The sequence below is a fragment of the Mustela lutreola genome, chromosome 15 (genome assembly GCF_030435805.1).
Source record: "Mustela lutreola isolate mMusLut2 chromosome 15, mMusLut2.pri, whole genome shotgun sequence".
Lineage (NCBI taxonomy): Eukaryota > Metazoa > Chordata > Mammalia > Carnivora > Mustelidae > Mustela > Mustela lutreola.
This window is the reverse complement of record NC_081304.1, coordinates 56,404,208-56,420,648: the sequence shown is the minus strand read 5'-3', so window position 1 is coordinate 56,420,648 and position 16,441 is coordinate 56,404,208. Positions and strand designations below refer to the sequence as shown.

The following is a 16,441-nucleotide window of genomic DNA, read 5'->3' as shown; positions in this document are numbered from 1 at the left end:
AGAGAAGCTAGCCCAGCCTCACTCGGCCCGGACCCCACTCTGCATCCCAGAAAAACACGTGTTCTTTGGGTACTAGGCCTCCTTTTTATTTCTACTATTTTCACATGCACATGCACACACACACACACACACACACACACACGTGTGTGCACACGCTTCCAGCTGAAGAAACTCCGACACATTCACCAGCAAAAGGAACGAAATCCAAACCACTCACAACTTCGGATCCAGAGCTCCTCACCACCCACTTGGCTCTCATCCTCCAGAGCCACAAGTACCCCTTTCCTGTCTTCTGGAAACGGGCCACATTGCACACGCAGTTCTGCAGCCTGCCTTCTCTCCTTGCACCGTGTGGCCGTTCTTCCGTGGGGTGAACGTGGGCCCCGGAAGAACCCTGCTGCCCCCCAGCCCATGGTCCTTCCTGCTCCTGTTTCCCAGTGCCCCATTTCCTGCGCATGAGGCCCTCTGATGTTTACACAGCTGGGATAGACGCGGGGGTGGGGGGTGGAAAGCCAGGTGAGACCAGAGCCCTGGAGTGGGACCACTGGAAAAGGGGGTGGGGACAGGAGGAGCCGGCAGGGCGTGGCTGGCCGAGGGGACACAGAGAGTGCCAGGGAGAGCCCAGGCCAGGGGCAGGTGGCGAGCAGGAACCCTCAGTTGACTGGACACGGCACAGCTTGGGAGTCTCAGTTGGAACAAGGACTCCAGCCCCTTCTTCTCCCACACAGAGCTTTCCTGACCTCTCCCCTCATCAGCGGGGAGCAGCCACTGTGGGGAATCACCTTGTGGCATTCCTGGGGCTGCTCCGACAGAGAACCCCAAACTGGGAGCTCCAGCCCCAGAAACGGTGGCCAGAAGTCTGAGATCTTGGTGAGATCAGGGTGGGTTCTTTCTGAGGGCTGGGAGGGAGACTCCATTCCTTGCCCTCCCGCTTGCTTCTGGAGGGGTTTCCTGGCAATTTCGGGAATCCCTTGCCTGGTAGGTACATCGCCTTCCCTTTCGAGCATCACTCTCCTGTGTGCCTATCTCTGTGTCCAAATGTCCCCTTTCTGTAAGGGCCCCAATTATATAGGATGAAGGGTGCACTCTACTGCAGTTTGTCCCCCCTTCAGCTAATTGCATCTGTGACAACCCTGTTTTCAAACTAGGTCACATTCTGGGGTATTAGGGGTTAGGATGTCAACACAGGAATTCAGGCGGGACATAATTCAATCATTGACAATAGCTAATAAGCTTGTTTATTTGTTTTTGGACATCCCTTGACTTTAGCTGTAGTGTAGATAACGACTGAGACTTGAAAACAGGGCTTTCCGAAACGGACATAATTACAAAGTTGGCACCCTATTAGCGGTGGCCCACCATGCCGCCAGGCAACCTTAAGGAAAGAGGTGGTCCTGACTGTTCCTATGTCATTGGGAGAGAAGCTGAGGAGGCCCTGCTAGGCTCTGGCTGGCTGCCCCCCCTTGTCCACTAAAGCAAGGAGCTCGTCCTCCGCAATTGGGTAACCCTGAGTGACCCCAACACACTTAGAAGCCTCAACCAAAGAGGGATTTAGATTAGACCAGTGCGACTCTGTGTCAGGCAGCTGGGGATAGGACCTGGTACAGAACCTGACACCACAGAGCTAACAGTCGAAGGGGGGAGTCATGACGAATAATAATTAAAGAATACATAAGTGCTTTAATGTCTGGAGGTGATACCGACAATGGAAAGAATTACAAGAACATGGGTTAACAATCGGCTAAGTGTTGGACTTTTGGTCTTGGCTCAGGTCACGATGTCAGCGTCTTGAGATCAAGCCCCATATGGCGCTCCATGCTCTGTGGGGAGTCTGCTTCTCTCCGTCTCCTTGGCCCCTCCCCCCAAAAATAAAATAAATAAAATCTTAACAAGAATTACAAAGATGGGGAAACGTAGGACAGCTGGAATGTGTGATGCCTTCCAAACCATGAGCACAGTGTGGAGGGCACATCTGGAAACCCAGCCCCTTGGTGCCTCTACTTCTAAGACTTCTCATGCTGCCGGGGCTGCTGCTGCCCCTGGGGCTTAGAGGGATGAGTCTTCCTGCTGCTGCCTCACAGATTGGCTTCATCTTGGCGGCTGGCATCTTGTCACTCCCATGGAAAGTCACCATCTGTCATCTGCCTGTGATGTCACCAGGATGACAGACAGTGTCTTTGTGACCTGGATTCTAAAGGACAGTCTGAGATCGAGAGACCGGGGACAGGCTAGCCAGGTGCTCAGCTGACCCAGAGTCACAGTTCCCGGGCCCAACTCTGTGAATGACCAAGGCCCAGTCACCGGCTGAGTTGTCAGGGCTCGGATGTTGGGCGGGTGTAGCCTCACACCAGCCTGTGCTACTCACCAGCTGTGTGACCTTGGGCAAGTCACTTGCCCTCTCTGTGCCTTCATCTCCTCATTGCAAAATAATCCCTATTTCTCAGGACTATTGGAAAGATTGCATGAGTTTGTAGATGTAAAGAGCTTAGCACCAGCACACTGTAACAGGAAGTGTTACTGTTGTGGTTGTCACTGGTGTCCTTACCTTCTTTCTGCCCTGATGCATTCGTGGGGGAAACCCCAGATTGGAAGGGATCCACATCGACCCTCTTCACGAGCATCTCTTCCTTTTATCGATCTTGGCTTCGCCTGGTTGCAGCTCCCTGCCCTCCTGAGTCCCCTGACACCCACTGAGTCCAGTGTGGACATGCTGAGCCCTTTCTCCAGCTTTGATGGGCACAGAGCCAGCGGTGGTGGGTCCCTTCTTCTCATGAAATGCCCTTCCAGTCCCCAGACTCTCATCTTTATCTGCACCATTCTCAATTCTGTCGACTTCTCCTACTCCCAGAATCTGGTGTCTATCATTCATGCACCATGTCCAGGATTTGGCCACAGCTGGGGTCTGCTTCTATTATAGATTATGTTAATTTGTTAATGTGTTATTACAGCAACTTGTTGAATTTTTTGGATTCTTTTTTTTTTTTTAACTTCAATTCATTACTGTCAGCCTCAGTGGAAAACTGTCACTCACAACAGACAGAAGGTATTCTAGAATGCATACACTGAAAACAAAACAATGTAATTAAACTAGACCAGAGATCCTCAAACATTTTAGACTTTGTGGGCCATAAGGTCTCTGTTACAACCACTCAGTTCTGCCATTGTAGCAGAAGAGCCATAAACAATATATAAATGAATGGTGGGGCTGTGTTCTAATAAAACTTTATTTACAAAACCAGGCAGTGGGCCAAACTTATCAACTCCTGCAAAACTGAGGTTGCTGAAACCGGACACCTGTACTTTTTTTGGTCAAATTAAGTCCTGAGAGTCTCATGTTTTAGAGGGGATAAATGCAGTGTTTTCTCAGGCTGGAGCCTAGGGTCAGTTTTCAGAACTATATTCCCGCTTGCCTTAGGCGTGTCTGACACTACTCACAGCTCTTCATTCTTCCTCTGTTGGGCTATAAACTTGGACTTTAGAGACTTCCCCCGCGTGTACTGCCTGGGCTTCTAGAATCCATCCACCTGCTACCCACAGGCTCAGCTCTCTCCCCTGGTCTTCCTGTCTTATTCCCCAGCAGGCTGGCCTAAACCCTCATCATTCCCATCCAGAGCTCAAGAGCGCCCCCCTTCTGCCACCTCCCCCTTGCTCATGACCTTCACTCTTGGCAGGCCGATGATGTAGCTCCCTGTTTAGCAGAGAATCGTATTTCCATGCCTTTGTGTGGTACTTTTGTGTACATCGGGTGGGCCCATGTCCACATTCAGGATCTGCTTGTCTCCTCAGCAGCCCTGTGCCTGCCTCAATGTTGAGAGCAGTCAGGAGAGTCACCTACATTCACCTGATAAGTAAGGAACAGCTATAGCCACAACCCGGTCCTGTCGGCTGGGATACATGAAATCCCTCTTTCCCGTCCCGGTGCCAGCTCTCTCCCCAGCACCTGCGAGATCCAAGTTCGTTGCTTTCTTACTCCCATTCAAATTTTATAATTTATTTTTAAGAATTTCATTGTGGCAAAATATACACAGCATACATTTAGCATTTTAACTATTTTTAAAAAGATTTTTATTTATGTATTTGAGAGAGAGAGAGAGCGAGCTGGGGACAGAGGGAGAGGGACAAGCAGACTCCATGCTGAGTGTGAGCCTGATTCAAGACTCAGTCTCAAGACCCTGAGATCATGACGTGGGCTGAAACCGAGTCGGACACTTAAGCGACTAAGCCACCCAGTCACCCTGCATTTTATTTTATTTTATTTTTCTTAAGAAAAATAAAATGACAGAGAGAGACGGCGAGAGAGGGAACACAAGCAAGGGGAGTGGGAGAGGCAGAAGCCGGCTTCCCACTGGGCAGGGAGCCCAATGCGGGGCTTAATCCCAGGACCCTAGAATCATGACCTGAGCAGAAGGTAGATGCTTAACTGACTGAGCCATCCAGGTGCCCCTATTTTAACTTTTTACAATCTGGTGGCATTCGGTACTTTCATACTATTGTGCACCTCCGGAACTTTCTCATGTCCCCAGATGCAACTCTGTCCCCGTGAAACACTAACTTTCTGTTCCCCTGTGGCCCTAGCCCCTGTTCACCACCATTGTACTTTCTGTCTCTATCAATTTGCTTCCTCTGAGTATGTGTTATGTGTGGGGTCAGGCCCTGTTGAACCCTCTTGGCTCTGGCTTATTTCACTCTGCATGGCATCCTTAAGTTTTGTCCATATTGTAGTGTGTGCCAGAAGCTCCTTCCTTTTGAAGACTGGACATTATGTATATATACATCACGTTTTGTTTATCCGTCCACCTGTCTTTGGATGCTTGGGTTGCCTTCACCTTTCGGCTGTTGTGAATAATGCTGCTGTGAACATGGGCGTACAAATACCCATACAATGAATCCTTGCTTTCAGTTCTTTCACGTATATACCTCAAAGTGAAGTTACTGGGTAACATGTGACTGTGTTGAACTATTTGAGGACCTGCCATACTGCTATCGCCGGCGGCTGTACTGTCTTCCGTTCCCACCAATGGCACACAAAGACTCTGATCTCCACATCGTCTCCCTATGCTTGTTTCCGTTTTGTCTAGGTTTTGGTTTTTCGATAATAGTCATCCTAATGGCTACAAGGGGGTGTGTTCCTATTTGGCTTGCTAGTGGCTTTTATAATAGTACCTGGCACATTTATGGAGGTCACTTGTCAAGTTCTCCATCGTCCTCACTCGGCTGGGCATCCCTTCCAGCCCGGGAGCCGCTCTGCCCTCTCTTTGTAACTCACGTTTGTAACTAACCCCCAGTGTTTATTGGCTAGACTCATGTCATAACACTGGGACTCGGAAAAGCTCAGTGTCTTACCAGAGTTTCTCCAGCTCTGCTATGATCCATTCCAAGTTCTCGTGTCTCTTTCCTCCCCCTCCTCCCTGTGTCTGAGGAAGCAATGCTCCCACAGCTCTCCCTTTCCAAAGCAAAATGCCTCCCTCCACAGTATCACCCAGGGAAAATGATCTCCTGCACTTCTCCCTGGTTTGTCCCCTGCATCCATTTGGTTTTGCTCTCCATTTCCACCAGCACTGAGCTCTGAGTGGATTGCTGGGCACTCAGAGATGTCAGAGCTGTGAGTCCCAAGACATCACCACCGGGATATCTGCTGGGTTTGGTGCTAGAATCATAACTTTCTGTCTCAATTCTTCTTGCCATGACTTGCCTGCCTTGGGAGCAGTCAGCTGCAAAGCCTGGGTGCTAGGGTTAAGCTGCACAGGGCTCAGCTGCCCAGGAGCCCTTCCTCTCCCAGCCACGGGCAAGCTCCGGGGTCTCTGCTTGGGTGGGTCCGTGCCCAGGTCCTACAACAACTTTGGACCTGCCCCTCCACTCATGGGCTCTGCTGAGAGCCAAGATCAGCACTCTTGGGCTGCTGAAGAAACTTTAGGTGCAGAGTCAGCTCTAAGTGACCAAGAGAAAGATAGTGCTTGCCTTCGAGGAGCTTAAGGTGGAGAGCGGGGTGGAAGGGGGAGGGGTGTGGGGAAGCTGATGCCCATCAGTCCTGTCAATTAATGTATAAATAAGGCAGAGATCCGTGGTCCAAGGTCAAGGACCCCCTTCCTATGAGAGCGTGAGAAAGAAGACGTGGACCAAGGCTTCATTGAGGAACTGATGTTTGAGCTGAGAGCCAAAGGATGAATAAGTGAGGGTCACTGAGGAGGGATGAAGAGGAGGTGACAACATTCCAGGAGTCTAGTGGCAGTCTAGTGGCAGGTGGCACCTGGTGGGACTGGGACAGGAGGAGGAGAGGCGGTTAAAAACCACATTAACGTCTTCCTCCCAAGAGCGTCAGGAGCTGTTGGAGAGTCCTAAGCACAAGGCAAAACGATCCATATTTTTTAAAAGGTTTTATTTATTTATTTGAGAGAGCGAGCAAGCACAGAGGGAGAGTGAGAGGGAGAAGCAGTCTCCCCACGGAGCAGGTGCCCGATATGGGCCTCAATCCCAGGACCCTGACATCATGATGTGGGCTGAAGGCAGTCGGTCAACCCATGAAGCCCTCCAGGCGTCCATATTTTTGGAAGAGCGTTCTTGCTGCTGTGGGGAGAGCCGTATGGAGGGGACCAAGAATGGGCACCTGGCAAGCAGTAAGTGGGTTGCGGGAGACCAAGGAAGAGGTGGGGCTGGTGACAGTGGGGATGGAAACAAGTGGATCCACTTGAGACATAACCAGGGAGCGAAACCAATAGGACACGGTGGCGGATTCAATGGGGGGGGGGGGAGTGCGGGAATGCGAGGGGTCATGGCTGGATACCAGATTTCTCTTTCATCAAACTGGATGCCCGTGGTGCCTCCTGATGGGATACACTGGAAGGGGGCCTGGCGGGGCTCAGCAATCATGATAGATGGGCTGGGAGCTCTAGCTCTGGTCAGGGACAGGGATTTGCAGGCCCACAGCAAGTTGGTGACAGAGACGCAAGTGTTGTCTTCTTGAGATAGAGCACGATAAGAGAAGAAGCCCTGGGAGGGGTCCCGAGCATCTCCCCGTTGAATGGCTGGATGGAGTAGAGTCAGCCAGCCAAGGAGACCGGAAAAGAACACTACAGAGATAGGGGGAAACCACGGCCTCATTCTATCTTGAATCCAACGGGAGAAAAAATGTCTCAGAAGAGGTTAGATTGGTCCATTGTGTTGAATGCTGTTGAAAGATCAAGTCGGCTAACGTATCTTCCCAGGGCTCAACCAGCGGGGCTGATCCGCCAAAATGGCCTTGCCTTCCCCTCTCTTCTGCAGTGCACCTGCTGGTTGTCCTCTTGAGCCCATGGCTGCTGGCACTGCAGGCACGTGGACTCCGCCTGGGCTTTGACTCTACTAAGCTTGGCCAGAGGAAGCTGGCATGGGAAGCTTTTACCTGTAGGATGCATGAGAACGAGGACCCAAATGGTGCGAAGTCTACAGCGAGAACTGAAACCCAAAGACCCTGTGAAGCCTGGCTCATGGGGGTCTGGTGCTGGCCTGGAGGGAAGGTCCCTGGGGAGCTGTGGGCTAATGCCCTAACTTGGTGGATTTGCAAAAAAACAAAAACAAAAACAAACAAAACACTCCAGTATTTATTGTAGTTAACCTAAATTTAAATGTAAATACCCAGATGTGGCTACCATATTGGAGAGCGCCATCCATTTCTTCAGAGACTTGGATATTTCCCATTTGGCAGGTCCCAACGAGCCCTCTTGAGCTCCCTGGACCTCCAAAGAGGGTGCTGTAGCCTTAGGATCAAGAGACCCAGCTTCAAGGTTGATTCTGCCCCCTTTAGTCACGGGACCAGTCTAGCCCTGCACCTTACACACTGCACTGGAACCCAAGGGCTCTGAGAAGCTCCAGGGCTCTTCCCCAGGGATGATGTCTGTGGGCAGGCAGATGGTTCCTGGAGGTAGAAGATGGGGAAGCGGAAGGAGGGAAGACTAGGAAACTGATGGGATCAATGTCTTTGCTCATACCTATCTGTAGGGACATCTACAGAGCGGGCTGCTGTCCACACGGCCAGGGGTGGGTCCTTCCAGGGCAGGAGGCCCAGGGCTCAGAACACTGGCCTCCTTGGCCTTGCACTGGGGTCTTTGGGACCTGCTCTCTCAAACCCACAAAGGATTGTGGAATACCTCTTCCTCAGCCCTAAGAGAACAGATTGGAGCAGGAGAGGCCTGAATGAGGACACTAGTGACTGAACCCAGGGTCACTGGTGCTGGAGAAAGAGAGGACTGGGAGGGTTTAGGAGACCGATTGGATGTAGGGGTGTGGCAGTGACACACACGTGGGTCTGGAGGACGCAGCGGGGGGACACACGGTGAATTCTTCTGACACCGGTCAGCCTGAGTCCAGGGGCCATCCAGGGTGGGACGTGCTGTCTGGGGCTCGGCACAGGTGTCAACAGCAGCGGCCGGCTTGGGTGGCATTCACCGAAGCCGGGGCTCGGGTGCAGGCGGCGGGGCAGCTGGGGGTGACCGGCACAGCGGGATGGAGGGCTGAACAGGCACGAGGAAGAGGATCCTGGACAGGCGTGGGTCGTGAAGGAGAAGCCAGAGAAGGAGAGGGATGAGCGGAAGGAGAGGCCACAGGCCAACAGCACGGCGCCCCCTCGACATCAGGTCCCGTTGGGAAGGAGTTGGGGTGGGACTCACACCACCGTGGGGAGGAGAGCGGGGAGGCGAGGAGGAGGGGAGAGATGGCGTCTCCAACACCCACTGGGCTTCCCTCCTCAGGGGGGCTCCCTCTGCTGGAATGTTCTCCCCACACCTTCCCCGAGACCTCCTCCTCTTCCTTCAGGTCTCCCCACCCTCTCCCTGTTCCCCACCCTCTCCCTGCCCCCTGACTCCGTGGTCCGCATCGCTCTCTGACAGCCTGTTTGTTGCTCATGTCCTTGTTCGTGGCCCTCCGGGGGGGGGGGGTTCTGTCGGGTTCACTCCTTCTCCCTGCCCACCGCCCCCCCGCCCCCGGCATTCCCAAGGTGCAAGGTGCTCACAGCTCAGGGTGGAATGGATGAAGGCAACAATGTTGTCTTTCACCCACAGCATGTGAAAGGGCTTTTGTAAGCCCTCCCAGGCCCTTCCCAGGTGGCGTCTTCCATCTGGACCAGGCAGGCCTCCTCTGCAGCTACCTGTCTGGCCAAGAGGCGGCCACACCCGCCCCAGACTTTCCGCTCCCCAGCGCCCGCTTTCCGGGGAGCCTGCCTCCCTCCCTTCCAACCTTTGGCTGGGCTGAACCTGACTGCAGCCGTCCTAGCCTTGGCTGGGGCTTGCACACTCGGCGCCTCTCATTAGTCTGGTTACTCTGCATCGTCCCCCGAAAGTGAACACACCCTCGCCCCAGGACCGGCAGTTACAGCGGGCTTATTACACGGAGCTTCGCTTCCCTCTCCCAGTGAATGGGCACCAGGGGATGGCTTGGCGATCGTGCTCAGAATTATTCACTCGGGGTTCTTACCTGAGTTTTATGAGGCTCTTACCCAGATTCTAAGTGCAAATGTGCACGTTGTGAATTAGTCTGGGACGAGGCTTCCTAACAATTACACAGACGCTGCTGGGAGAGCCCAGCACTCGGTTGCGAAACGGCTGCCTTTCTTCGTGTACAATCAGATATCGACGTCTTGACTGGGAGTCTTCTTATGGCTTCCCAAGCCCAGACATAAATCGCTTCTAACCAAGGGTTTGGGAATTCCTGCATTGCATCTGTAGCCTAGAATTCTCTTTCTGTAAAGCATGGCAACAACATCTGCCTTCCACCGAACACCTGCGTGTGGTTGGACCCTCCTATTACTATTATTATTTAACCCTGATGAGGCCCTTGGAGGGTCCTTACCATCCTCACCCATAACTGGAAATCTGAGCTAGTAATGCAGAAGGCACGCCATGTAGGAATTAGCTTGTGGAGTCGGGTTTTGAACTCACGCCCCTCGATTGCCAAAGCTCCGAATTTCCCATGAGCATAACTGCTCCGTACCAAAGAAGTCGTCTCTTTGTCTCAAGCTGGACCTTTTCTTTCCTAGGCGGCTCAAGCTTAGTTAAACTCACGTTCTTTCCTTACACAACCTCATTTAGGAGAACAACCAAATCTGGCCGTCACAGCCTCGTGCCGTCTGTTATATTAATAACACGTAATATTCAGGGCTGACCATACAGGAACCTTACGTAGATTGTCCAATTAATGCTACTTTTGTAGGCTCAGTCCTTTCCTACCACCCTTTCCCTCACACCCCTGCCTCTGCTCTCATAATAGGTGGGCTAGCTTGATAGGTTAAAGGGTAAGGGGGGGTACCCTGGGTGAAGCCTGCTCTTTTCCCGGGCTGCCACCCAGATGCCCAGTCTGGGGAGGGTCCCTCCTGCCTCAGAGGCAGGAGGGCGAGAAGTCGGGACCACCATGGTCCTACTTTGCCCTCCCTTTCCTTTCTCCTTGAAGACTTAGAGAATGCTCGGAGGGGGAGAACCAGGAACATTGCACTGAGCTGTTTCTTTATGATAGCCTTTGTTCTGAGTCTATCCATCCCGGATCTCATCACATAGGATTTGGACTTCAGAGGAAGAAAAGCACGCTCGTCCCAGCCTTGTCACCTACAGAGACAGGAACTGCATTTGGCCACAGGTAGCAGATCCAGAATGATGGTGTCTGAAGTGGGGGTAAGGTGCGATGGTCATGTCCTGTGGGAGATGGGCTTAGGATTCCGACAGCTCCCTGGAGGTCATCGGTGTTGCAGGACTGTTCTCACTTCCTGCTCTGCTACCCTTGGTGGTGGCTTCCATTCTCAACCTCATTTCATGGCCCCAAGACGGCAGTTGCAGCTCCAACTGCAACTTCGAAGGAGGAAGGGTGAAGGGAAAAGAGCTTCTGGCAGATGAAGAGCTTTTCTTGCTAACGATCTCCCTGTATACGTCAGTGCTCAGCCTTTGTCATGAGGGAGGCAGGGGAGTGTCGTGTTTTTTAGCTGGGCATGTTGCTACCTCCAAGAGGTTTTATTACAAAGGAAGATGGGAAAAGAATATTGGCTAGGCAGATAGTTTTTTCTGATATTTTCTCCAGAACACCAAATTTCTGGTTTGGGAAACTTGCTGCGTGGTGTCGAATGGTGGTGTCAAAGGGGGAGCAAGATGAATTCCATTTGGGGGCAGGTTGAGTTTAAGCTGCTGGTGGTATTAGGATGAAGGTTTTTTGTGGTGGGCAGAATCCCAGAGATGTCTGCATCCGAATCCCTGAAACTTGCCAGGAGGTCACCTTCCATGGCCAAAAGGAATTTGAAATTGTGATGGAATTAAGGAGAGAGTTGTGGTCCCCACAAATTCATGGTGATGCCCTGACCCCAGTCCCCTCACAATATGACTGAATTTAGAGACAGGATCTTTAAGAGGGAATTGAATTTATATGAGGTCGTGAGTGTGGGCTTGGCTCAGCTATGACCGATGTCTTTATAAGAAAAGAACATCCAGATGCAGACACACCCAGCCGGAAGACCTCATGAAGACACTGGTGGAAGGTGGCTTTCTGCACGCCAAGGAGAGAGCCCTCAGGAGAACCCAGCCCCACGGGCACCTTGATCTTGGCCCCCAGAACTGAGCGAAAATAAATGTCTGTTGTGTCAGCCCCCTAAGCCAGTGGTACTTTGTTATGGCGGTCCTAGCAAGTTCATCCAAGGATCTCTCCTACTGGGGAGACTATCTTGTGTTTTCCGGGTGGGCCCAATGTAACCCCAAGGATCTTTACCCGTGAAAGAAGGAAACAAGAGAGTCCAAGAAGGAGAAGAGGCAGTAGCAGTTGAGGTCAGGCTGATGTGATTGCGGCTCTGAAGATGGAGGAAGGGGCAGCAAGCCAAGGGGTGTGGTAGCTTCTGGAAGCTGGCTAAAGCAGGAGCAAGTCTTCCCTGAGAGCCCTCAGAAGGCACACAGCCCCACTGACCTCTTGACGTTAGCCCTGTGAGATCTGTCATGGACTTGTGACTTCCAGAATGTTTAAGGTAATAAATTTGCTTGTCTTAAGCTACTAAGTATTTAATTTTTTTTAAAACAGCAGCAATAGGGAGCGAACACATTGCCAGTATGGGGATGGATTTGGAGACTCAGAGCACACAGGATAATTGAAGCCATTGTCAAGAAGAAACAGCCCAGAGATGTGTTTGAATGAGGACAGGTGATGTCTAGGGCAGAACCCACGGAGAGATCATTGCTGCAGGACAGGGCAACTCACACCACTGTTCCTTGGATGGGAGGGTCCCAAGACAGAAGAGGAAGAAGGGATCCCCGCCCCCCCCCCCCAACTCTGAGCATGTTCTTCAAAAGCTGCACGTTTGGGACACATTCAGAGACTATGAAGGAACTGTTTTGGAAGGAGCAGTGGACACCAAGACCGTGAAACAGAGTAGCGCATATCATCGCGGGTGATTGGTTTTTTATGTGCTCCCCCAACCCCACTAACCAGCCAGGTACTCCTCCTGCCCTGCCGTCCCCAGGGTCCAGTCTCCTCCTTCCCACCCCGGATGTGATCACCTGGTGCACCACCATCCCAGAGCCTGGAAAGTTTGACAGGGGCCGGGCTGACCTGGGGGCGCCCCCTCTGTCCTCCCACTGCGCCTCTGCTTCCCTCCGGCCCTGTCATACTCCCCCACAATCAGTGACCGCTCAGCCCCTTCCTCCGAGGACAGGCCTGCTTGCTTGCATGTCCAAGCATGAATGCCTCGGCCCCACATCTGATGTCTGATGCACGGTCCGTGCTTGGGGGACTGAAATGCTGGGTTAAGGGCTACTCCCGAGGGCCAGATCCAGAAACTGTGTCTGAGAAGGGATCGGAGCAAGGGAGGGCCTGGGTGCCAGGCCAGAGTAGACTCCTTGGTCCCTCCCCTTCCGGGCCTCCCCTCCCCACCGGCAGCCCTGCAGGAAAATTCCCATTATTTATATCCACACCTCTTTAGTCCTGGAATATGAGCCCAACTTGGTCCACATGATTATCAGAGGGACCGTGGGCAGCTGCTTCTCCTCTTCTTGGCAATCACTCACTTGGGTGCCTTTGCCGGAGGGCCCTGCTGGGCAGTGGGAGATGGTCTTCCTTCGGGAGAGGGGGTGATGGTTGCTGAGCCTTCTTTCTCCTTGAGGAAGGAGACCTGACCTGGAGAGCCCCACCTTCCTGTGCCTGCAGCTCCAGGGGGAAGAAAGCAGAGTCCCTCAGATACAGCAGGTCCCCACCAGAGAACGGAGGGCCTGGCTCAGTGTGCGTAGCTCCCAGAGCTGTGGGCAGCAGTCTGCACAGACAGAAAGCTCAGATGGCAACCGGCCACGCCCCGTGGGTGCTGAGAGCACAGGCTGAGGGATCCGGGCCGGGGCAGGAGGTAGGACCTGGATGGGTGACCACTGGTCTAGCTGGGTCAAAGAGGGACCAGGCCCACAGCTCATCAGGGACTTGTTTCTAGTCTTAAAAGAGGCAAGGAGGGTCTTTTGAGAAAAGGGGACAAGCCCCAGCCCCTTTCCCTGCAGAAAGCCTTGGTGCTCAGCCACTTGGCTTCCTGGAATAGTGACGTTGGATCTTGACTTCGATCCTTTGATTCTAAGCACCCCTGTGGAAGGTGGTCTTAAACTTTAGGAGGATACAAAGTTGTCCTGTGATGTGCTGTGAGGACATAACTGCCAAAGTGTCAGCTGGTTCCAGATCTTCCAGCGGCGAGCAGAGGAGCCTGCCGGTGGGACAAAGACAGGAGGTACCAAGGCCACCCCGCTCTGGCCATTCGAGGGCCCCCACTCCTGCCTCTGACCCTACCATGTGACTGCCCCTAGCATGCCGCCTGGCTCTCAGGAGGTGCTCAGCCTGCTGGGTCCTTTCCTGGCCCTTTTGTCTCTCCTCTTGGCTCCTGGCCACCTTCCTGGTTCTGGGGCATTCTGGGCCCCTGCTTGGTTTGTCTCCCCGCCAGTCTCCCGACCCCAGCTGCACTCCTGCTTTATTTCCCCACCCACGACCATGACCCTGGGGCCTCTGGAGAGCTGGATGGGGTGGGAGTAATGGCTGAGTCCATGGGAGCTGGACCATCTGGATTTCAATCCTGGCTTGATATTGTCCTATAGCTTGGTGTCTCTGTGCCTCACTTATGCCGTCTGTAAGGTGGGGATGATGGTAACAGTAGCACCTGAGGACAGGTTTGGGGAAGGACTGAGTTAATGATTGAGTGCTGAGGTCAGTTCCTGGCATGCAGTGAACACCCGAGAAATGTCCATCCTTTTCAGCCCAGGCCCTTCCTCTGCTCTCCAGACACCACTCCTGAGTGTCCTTGCCAGCTGCTCTCCTGCTCTCCTGCTGCCCCTTCTCAGAGCCTCCCCCCACCCCAGCCCCCATGGCCTGCAGCTGGTAGGGCCCAGAAACTCCACCAGGTACGTGCTCAGGCCACCCCCTTGTGTGCATCTCATATCACACACATTCCAGGGTCTAGGATGTCATTTTCTAGGGACCCTGATCCCCGAGGGCTGGAGACAGAGGTAAAGTGATGGATGTAGGGGACGGAGGGCTATGGGGCGTCATGAGTCGGTCAAAGCTGCTGGAACCGAAGAAGCAATAAAACACTGCGTGTTTGTGCAGACCCAGAGCTGTCCTTTCTTTTCCCCTCTAAGGACAGAGCAAGCCAGGGCAGGCAGAAAGTCAAGGACATGGTGAGCCTGGTGGGGGCAGGGGGACAGTAGAAGAGGGTCAGGCTTTAAGGCCTGGAGAAGCAGAAGAGGCTGGACCAGGAGCCAAAGAAGAAAGGCTTACGAGGCAGAAGGAGGCCACGGAGGTCTTGGGAGCTGCACTGCCCCCCACCACGCTTGGTCTCCTACGTTCATTGGGACATGGACAGGCTGACCTCCAGGTAGCCGCCTGCCTTAGCCCTGCCTGCTGACTCATTCTGGAAGGTTCTTTTCCCTGTCTCTTTTTGGTCTCAATATCGGGCTTGTGGGCAAAGGAAGAGTCGGGAGCTTCTCTGCTCCGCCTGCCGTGTCAGCCTCTCGGCGCGGGGCTCTCAGCTTCTGCCGGCACCCAAGGACCCTCATGGGAAACCCCCACCATTCCCTTTCTCCTCCTCCTCCCCCACCCAGGCTGCGTGGAAGGGCATGTGGTAAAGGGGTGCATTTTAGAGGAAAGAATTAGTGGATATGATCTTGGAACTCCTGGTGGATGGAACAGAAAGAAAACACAGCAGACACCGGGGAATAGAATACGATTCAACATTACATCCATCTGTGGGACTCAGAGGAAATCACAGTCTCCCAAACAGAATAGCTACGGGGCAGAATAATACAGTCCACTTCGCAGAACACGGGGATGCTGGTCCTGTCCTCCAATCCACAGGTGCCAAAGGAGTCGTGGTGGTGAAGTTTTTTTTTTTTTTTTTTTTTTTTTCCTCCCAGAAATGAGGCATATGGTCTGGGCTAAATTTACAGGGCAGGCCCATCCGTACCCCAGTCTCCTGTGTGGCAACGGTCTTTGGCAAAAGTCCCTCTGCGTGATGCTGGCATGCTCCTTGGTCCACACGCATATGGGGGATCCCAGTGGGGATGAATGAGGCTTGGAGAGCTTTCCAAAATCATCTTTCTTCCTGAGACACTAGCTGCAGGGGGCAGGGTGTATGGGCAAGCATTAGTGGAAACCACAAGGGGAATCCAGACCTTGGGTACCTTCTAGAGTCATGTCTGTCCCCAAACTTCCTTCCAGCAAGATACCCATGGGCCTTTCTACCACAGCTGCGCTTGGACCACAAGCTTGTGGGCAGATGACATGAGACCCAGGGGTCATGCGTTCCCAGGGAGCTCGCTGGGAGCCCACCCCGTTTGCTCCCGTCCCAGAAAGCACCAGGAATGTAAGAGTGATATTATAGGACCAATATGGAATCGGTGTTCATGTCAGGGAAAGGGGAATGATCTATAAGCCCAACCACTTGAGGCATCAGAGCTACAGTTAGTGATGAAGGCCTTGCAACACCCACCCCCTGGATTGGTCTTGACCACCTTTGCACGGGAGACAGTTTAGCTCGAAGACCCAGCTACAACTGTTTGGATGACAGACATGGTCATTTTGGGTGAAGTTCAAAAGCCACAGGTTCCCCCAAACTCTGGCTTCTTAGAGGGGATGGGTCGGGGGTGTGTCCTGTCATAGGTACCTGCCTCCATGGAATTTCCCATGATGCAGAGGGAACTAGGTGAGGTTCTGACTCTGCATGGGGAACCACCAGGAGAACGGAGAGGTTGCCATGGTGACAGGGGAGGCGGGCCCAGAAGCACCAGGGAAGGAAGGCAGCTCAAGCCAACGGTGATTCTAGAGCAGGATGCCCTCCGTTCACACCTCATTATCTATCAGTGCACTCCACTGGGCCTCTGGCATGGCCTAGGGCAGCCTCTGGGTCTGTCACCCCAGAGCCTCTGGTTGCTACTGGAAGCGCCAGGTTCTGGGAGCACTTACCCCATGGGTGCTCTCTGCTTGGGGG

The 16,441-nt window shown here is 53.1% G+C and overlaps 1 protein-coding gene across 3 annotated transcripts in view; it reads left to right on the top strand.

Annotated features, from left to right (window-relative positions):
• Positions 1-16,441, top strand: part of ADPRM (ADP-ribose/CDP-alcohol diphosphatase, manganese dependent) — a 139,051-nt gene that overhangs the window by 90,170 nt on the left and 32,440 nt on the right. Inside the window, exons 5-6 of one of the 3 annotated variants that reach the window (XM_059147339.1) lie at positions 10,521-10,599; positions 11,425-11,580. The exons of 1 other annotated variant lie outside the window; for it this stretch is intronic. In XM_059147339.1, the coding sequence (XP_059003322.1) occupies positions 10,521-10,599; positions 11,425-11,565 (220 nt within the window). In that variant the 3' untranslated portion in view covers positions 11,566-11,580. Of the gene's footprint in view, positions 1-10,520; positions 10,600-11,424; positions 11,581-16,441 lie in introns of those variants that run through there. One more of the 3 variants, XM_059147341.1, reaches the window with a different exon arrangement.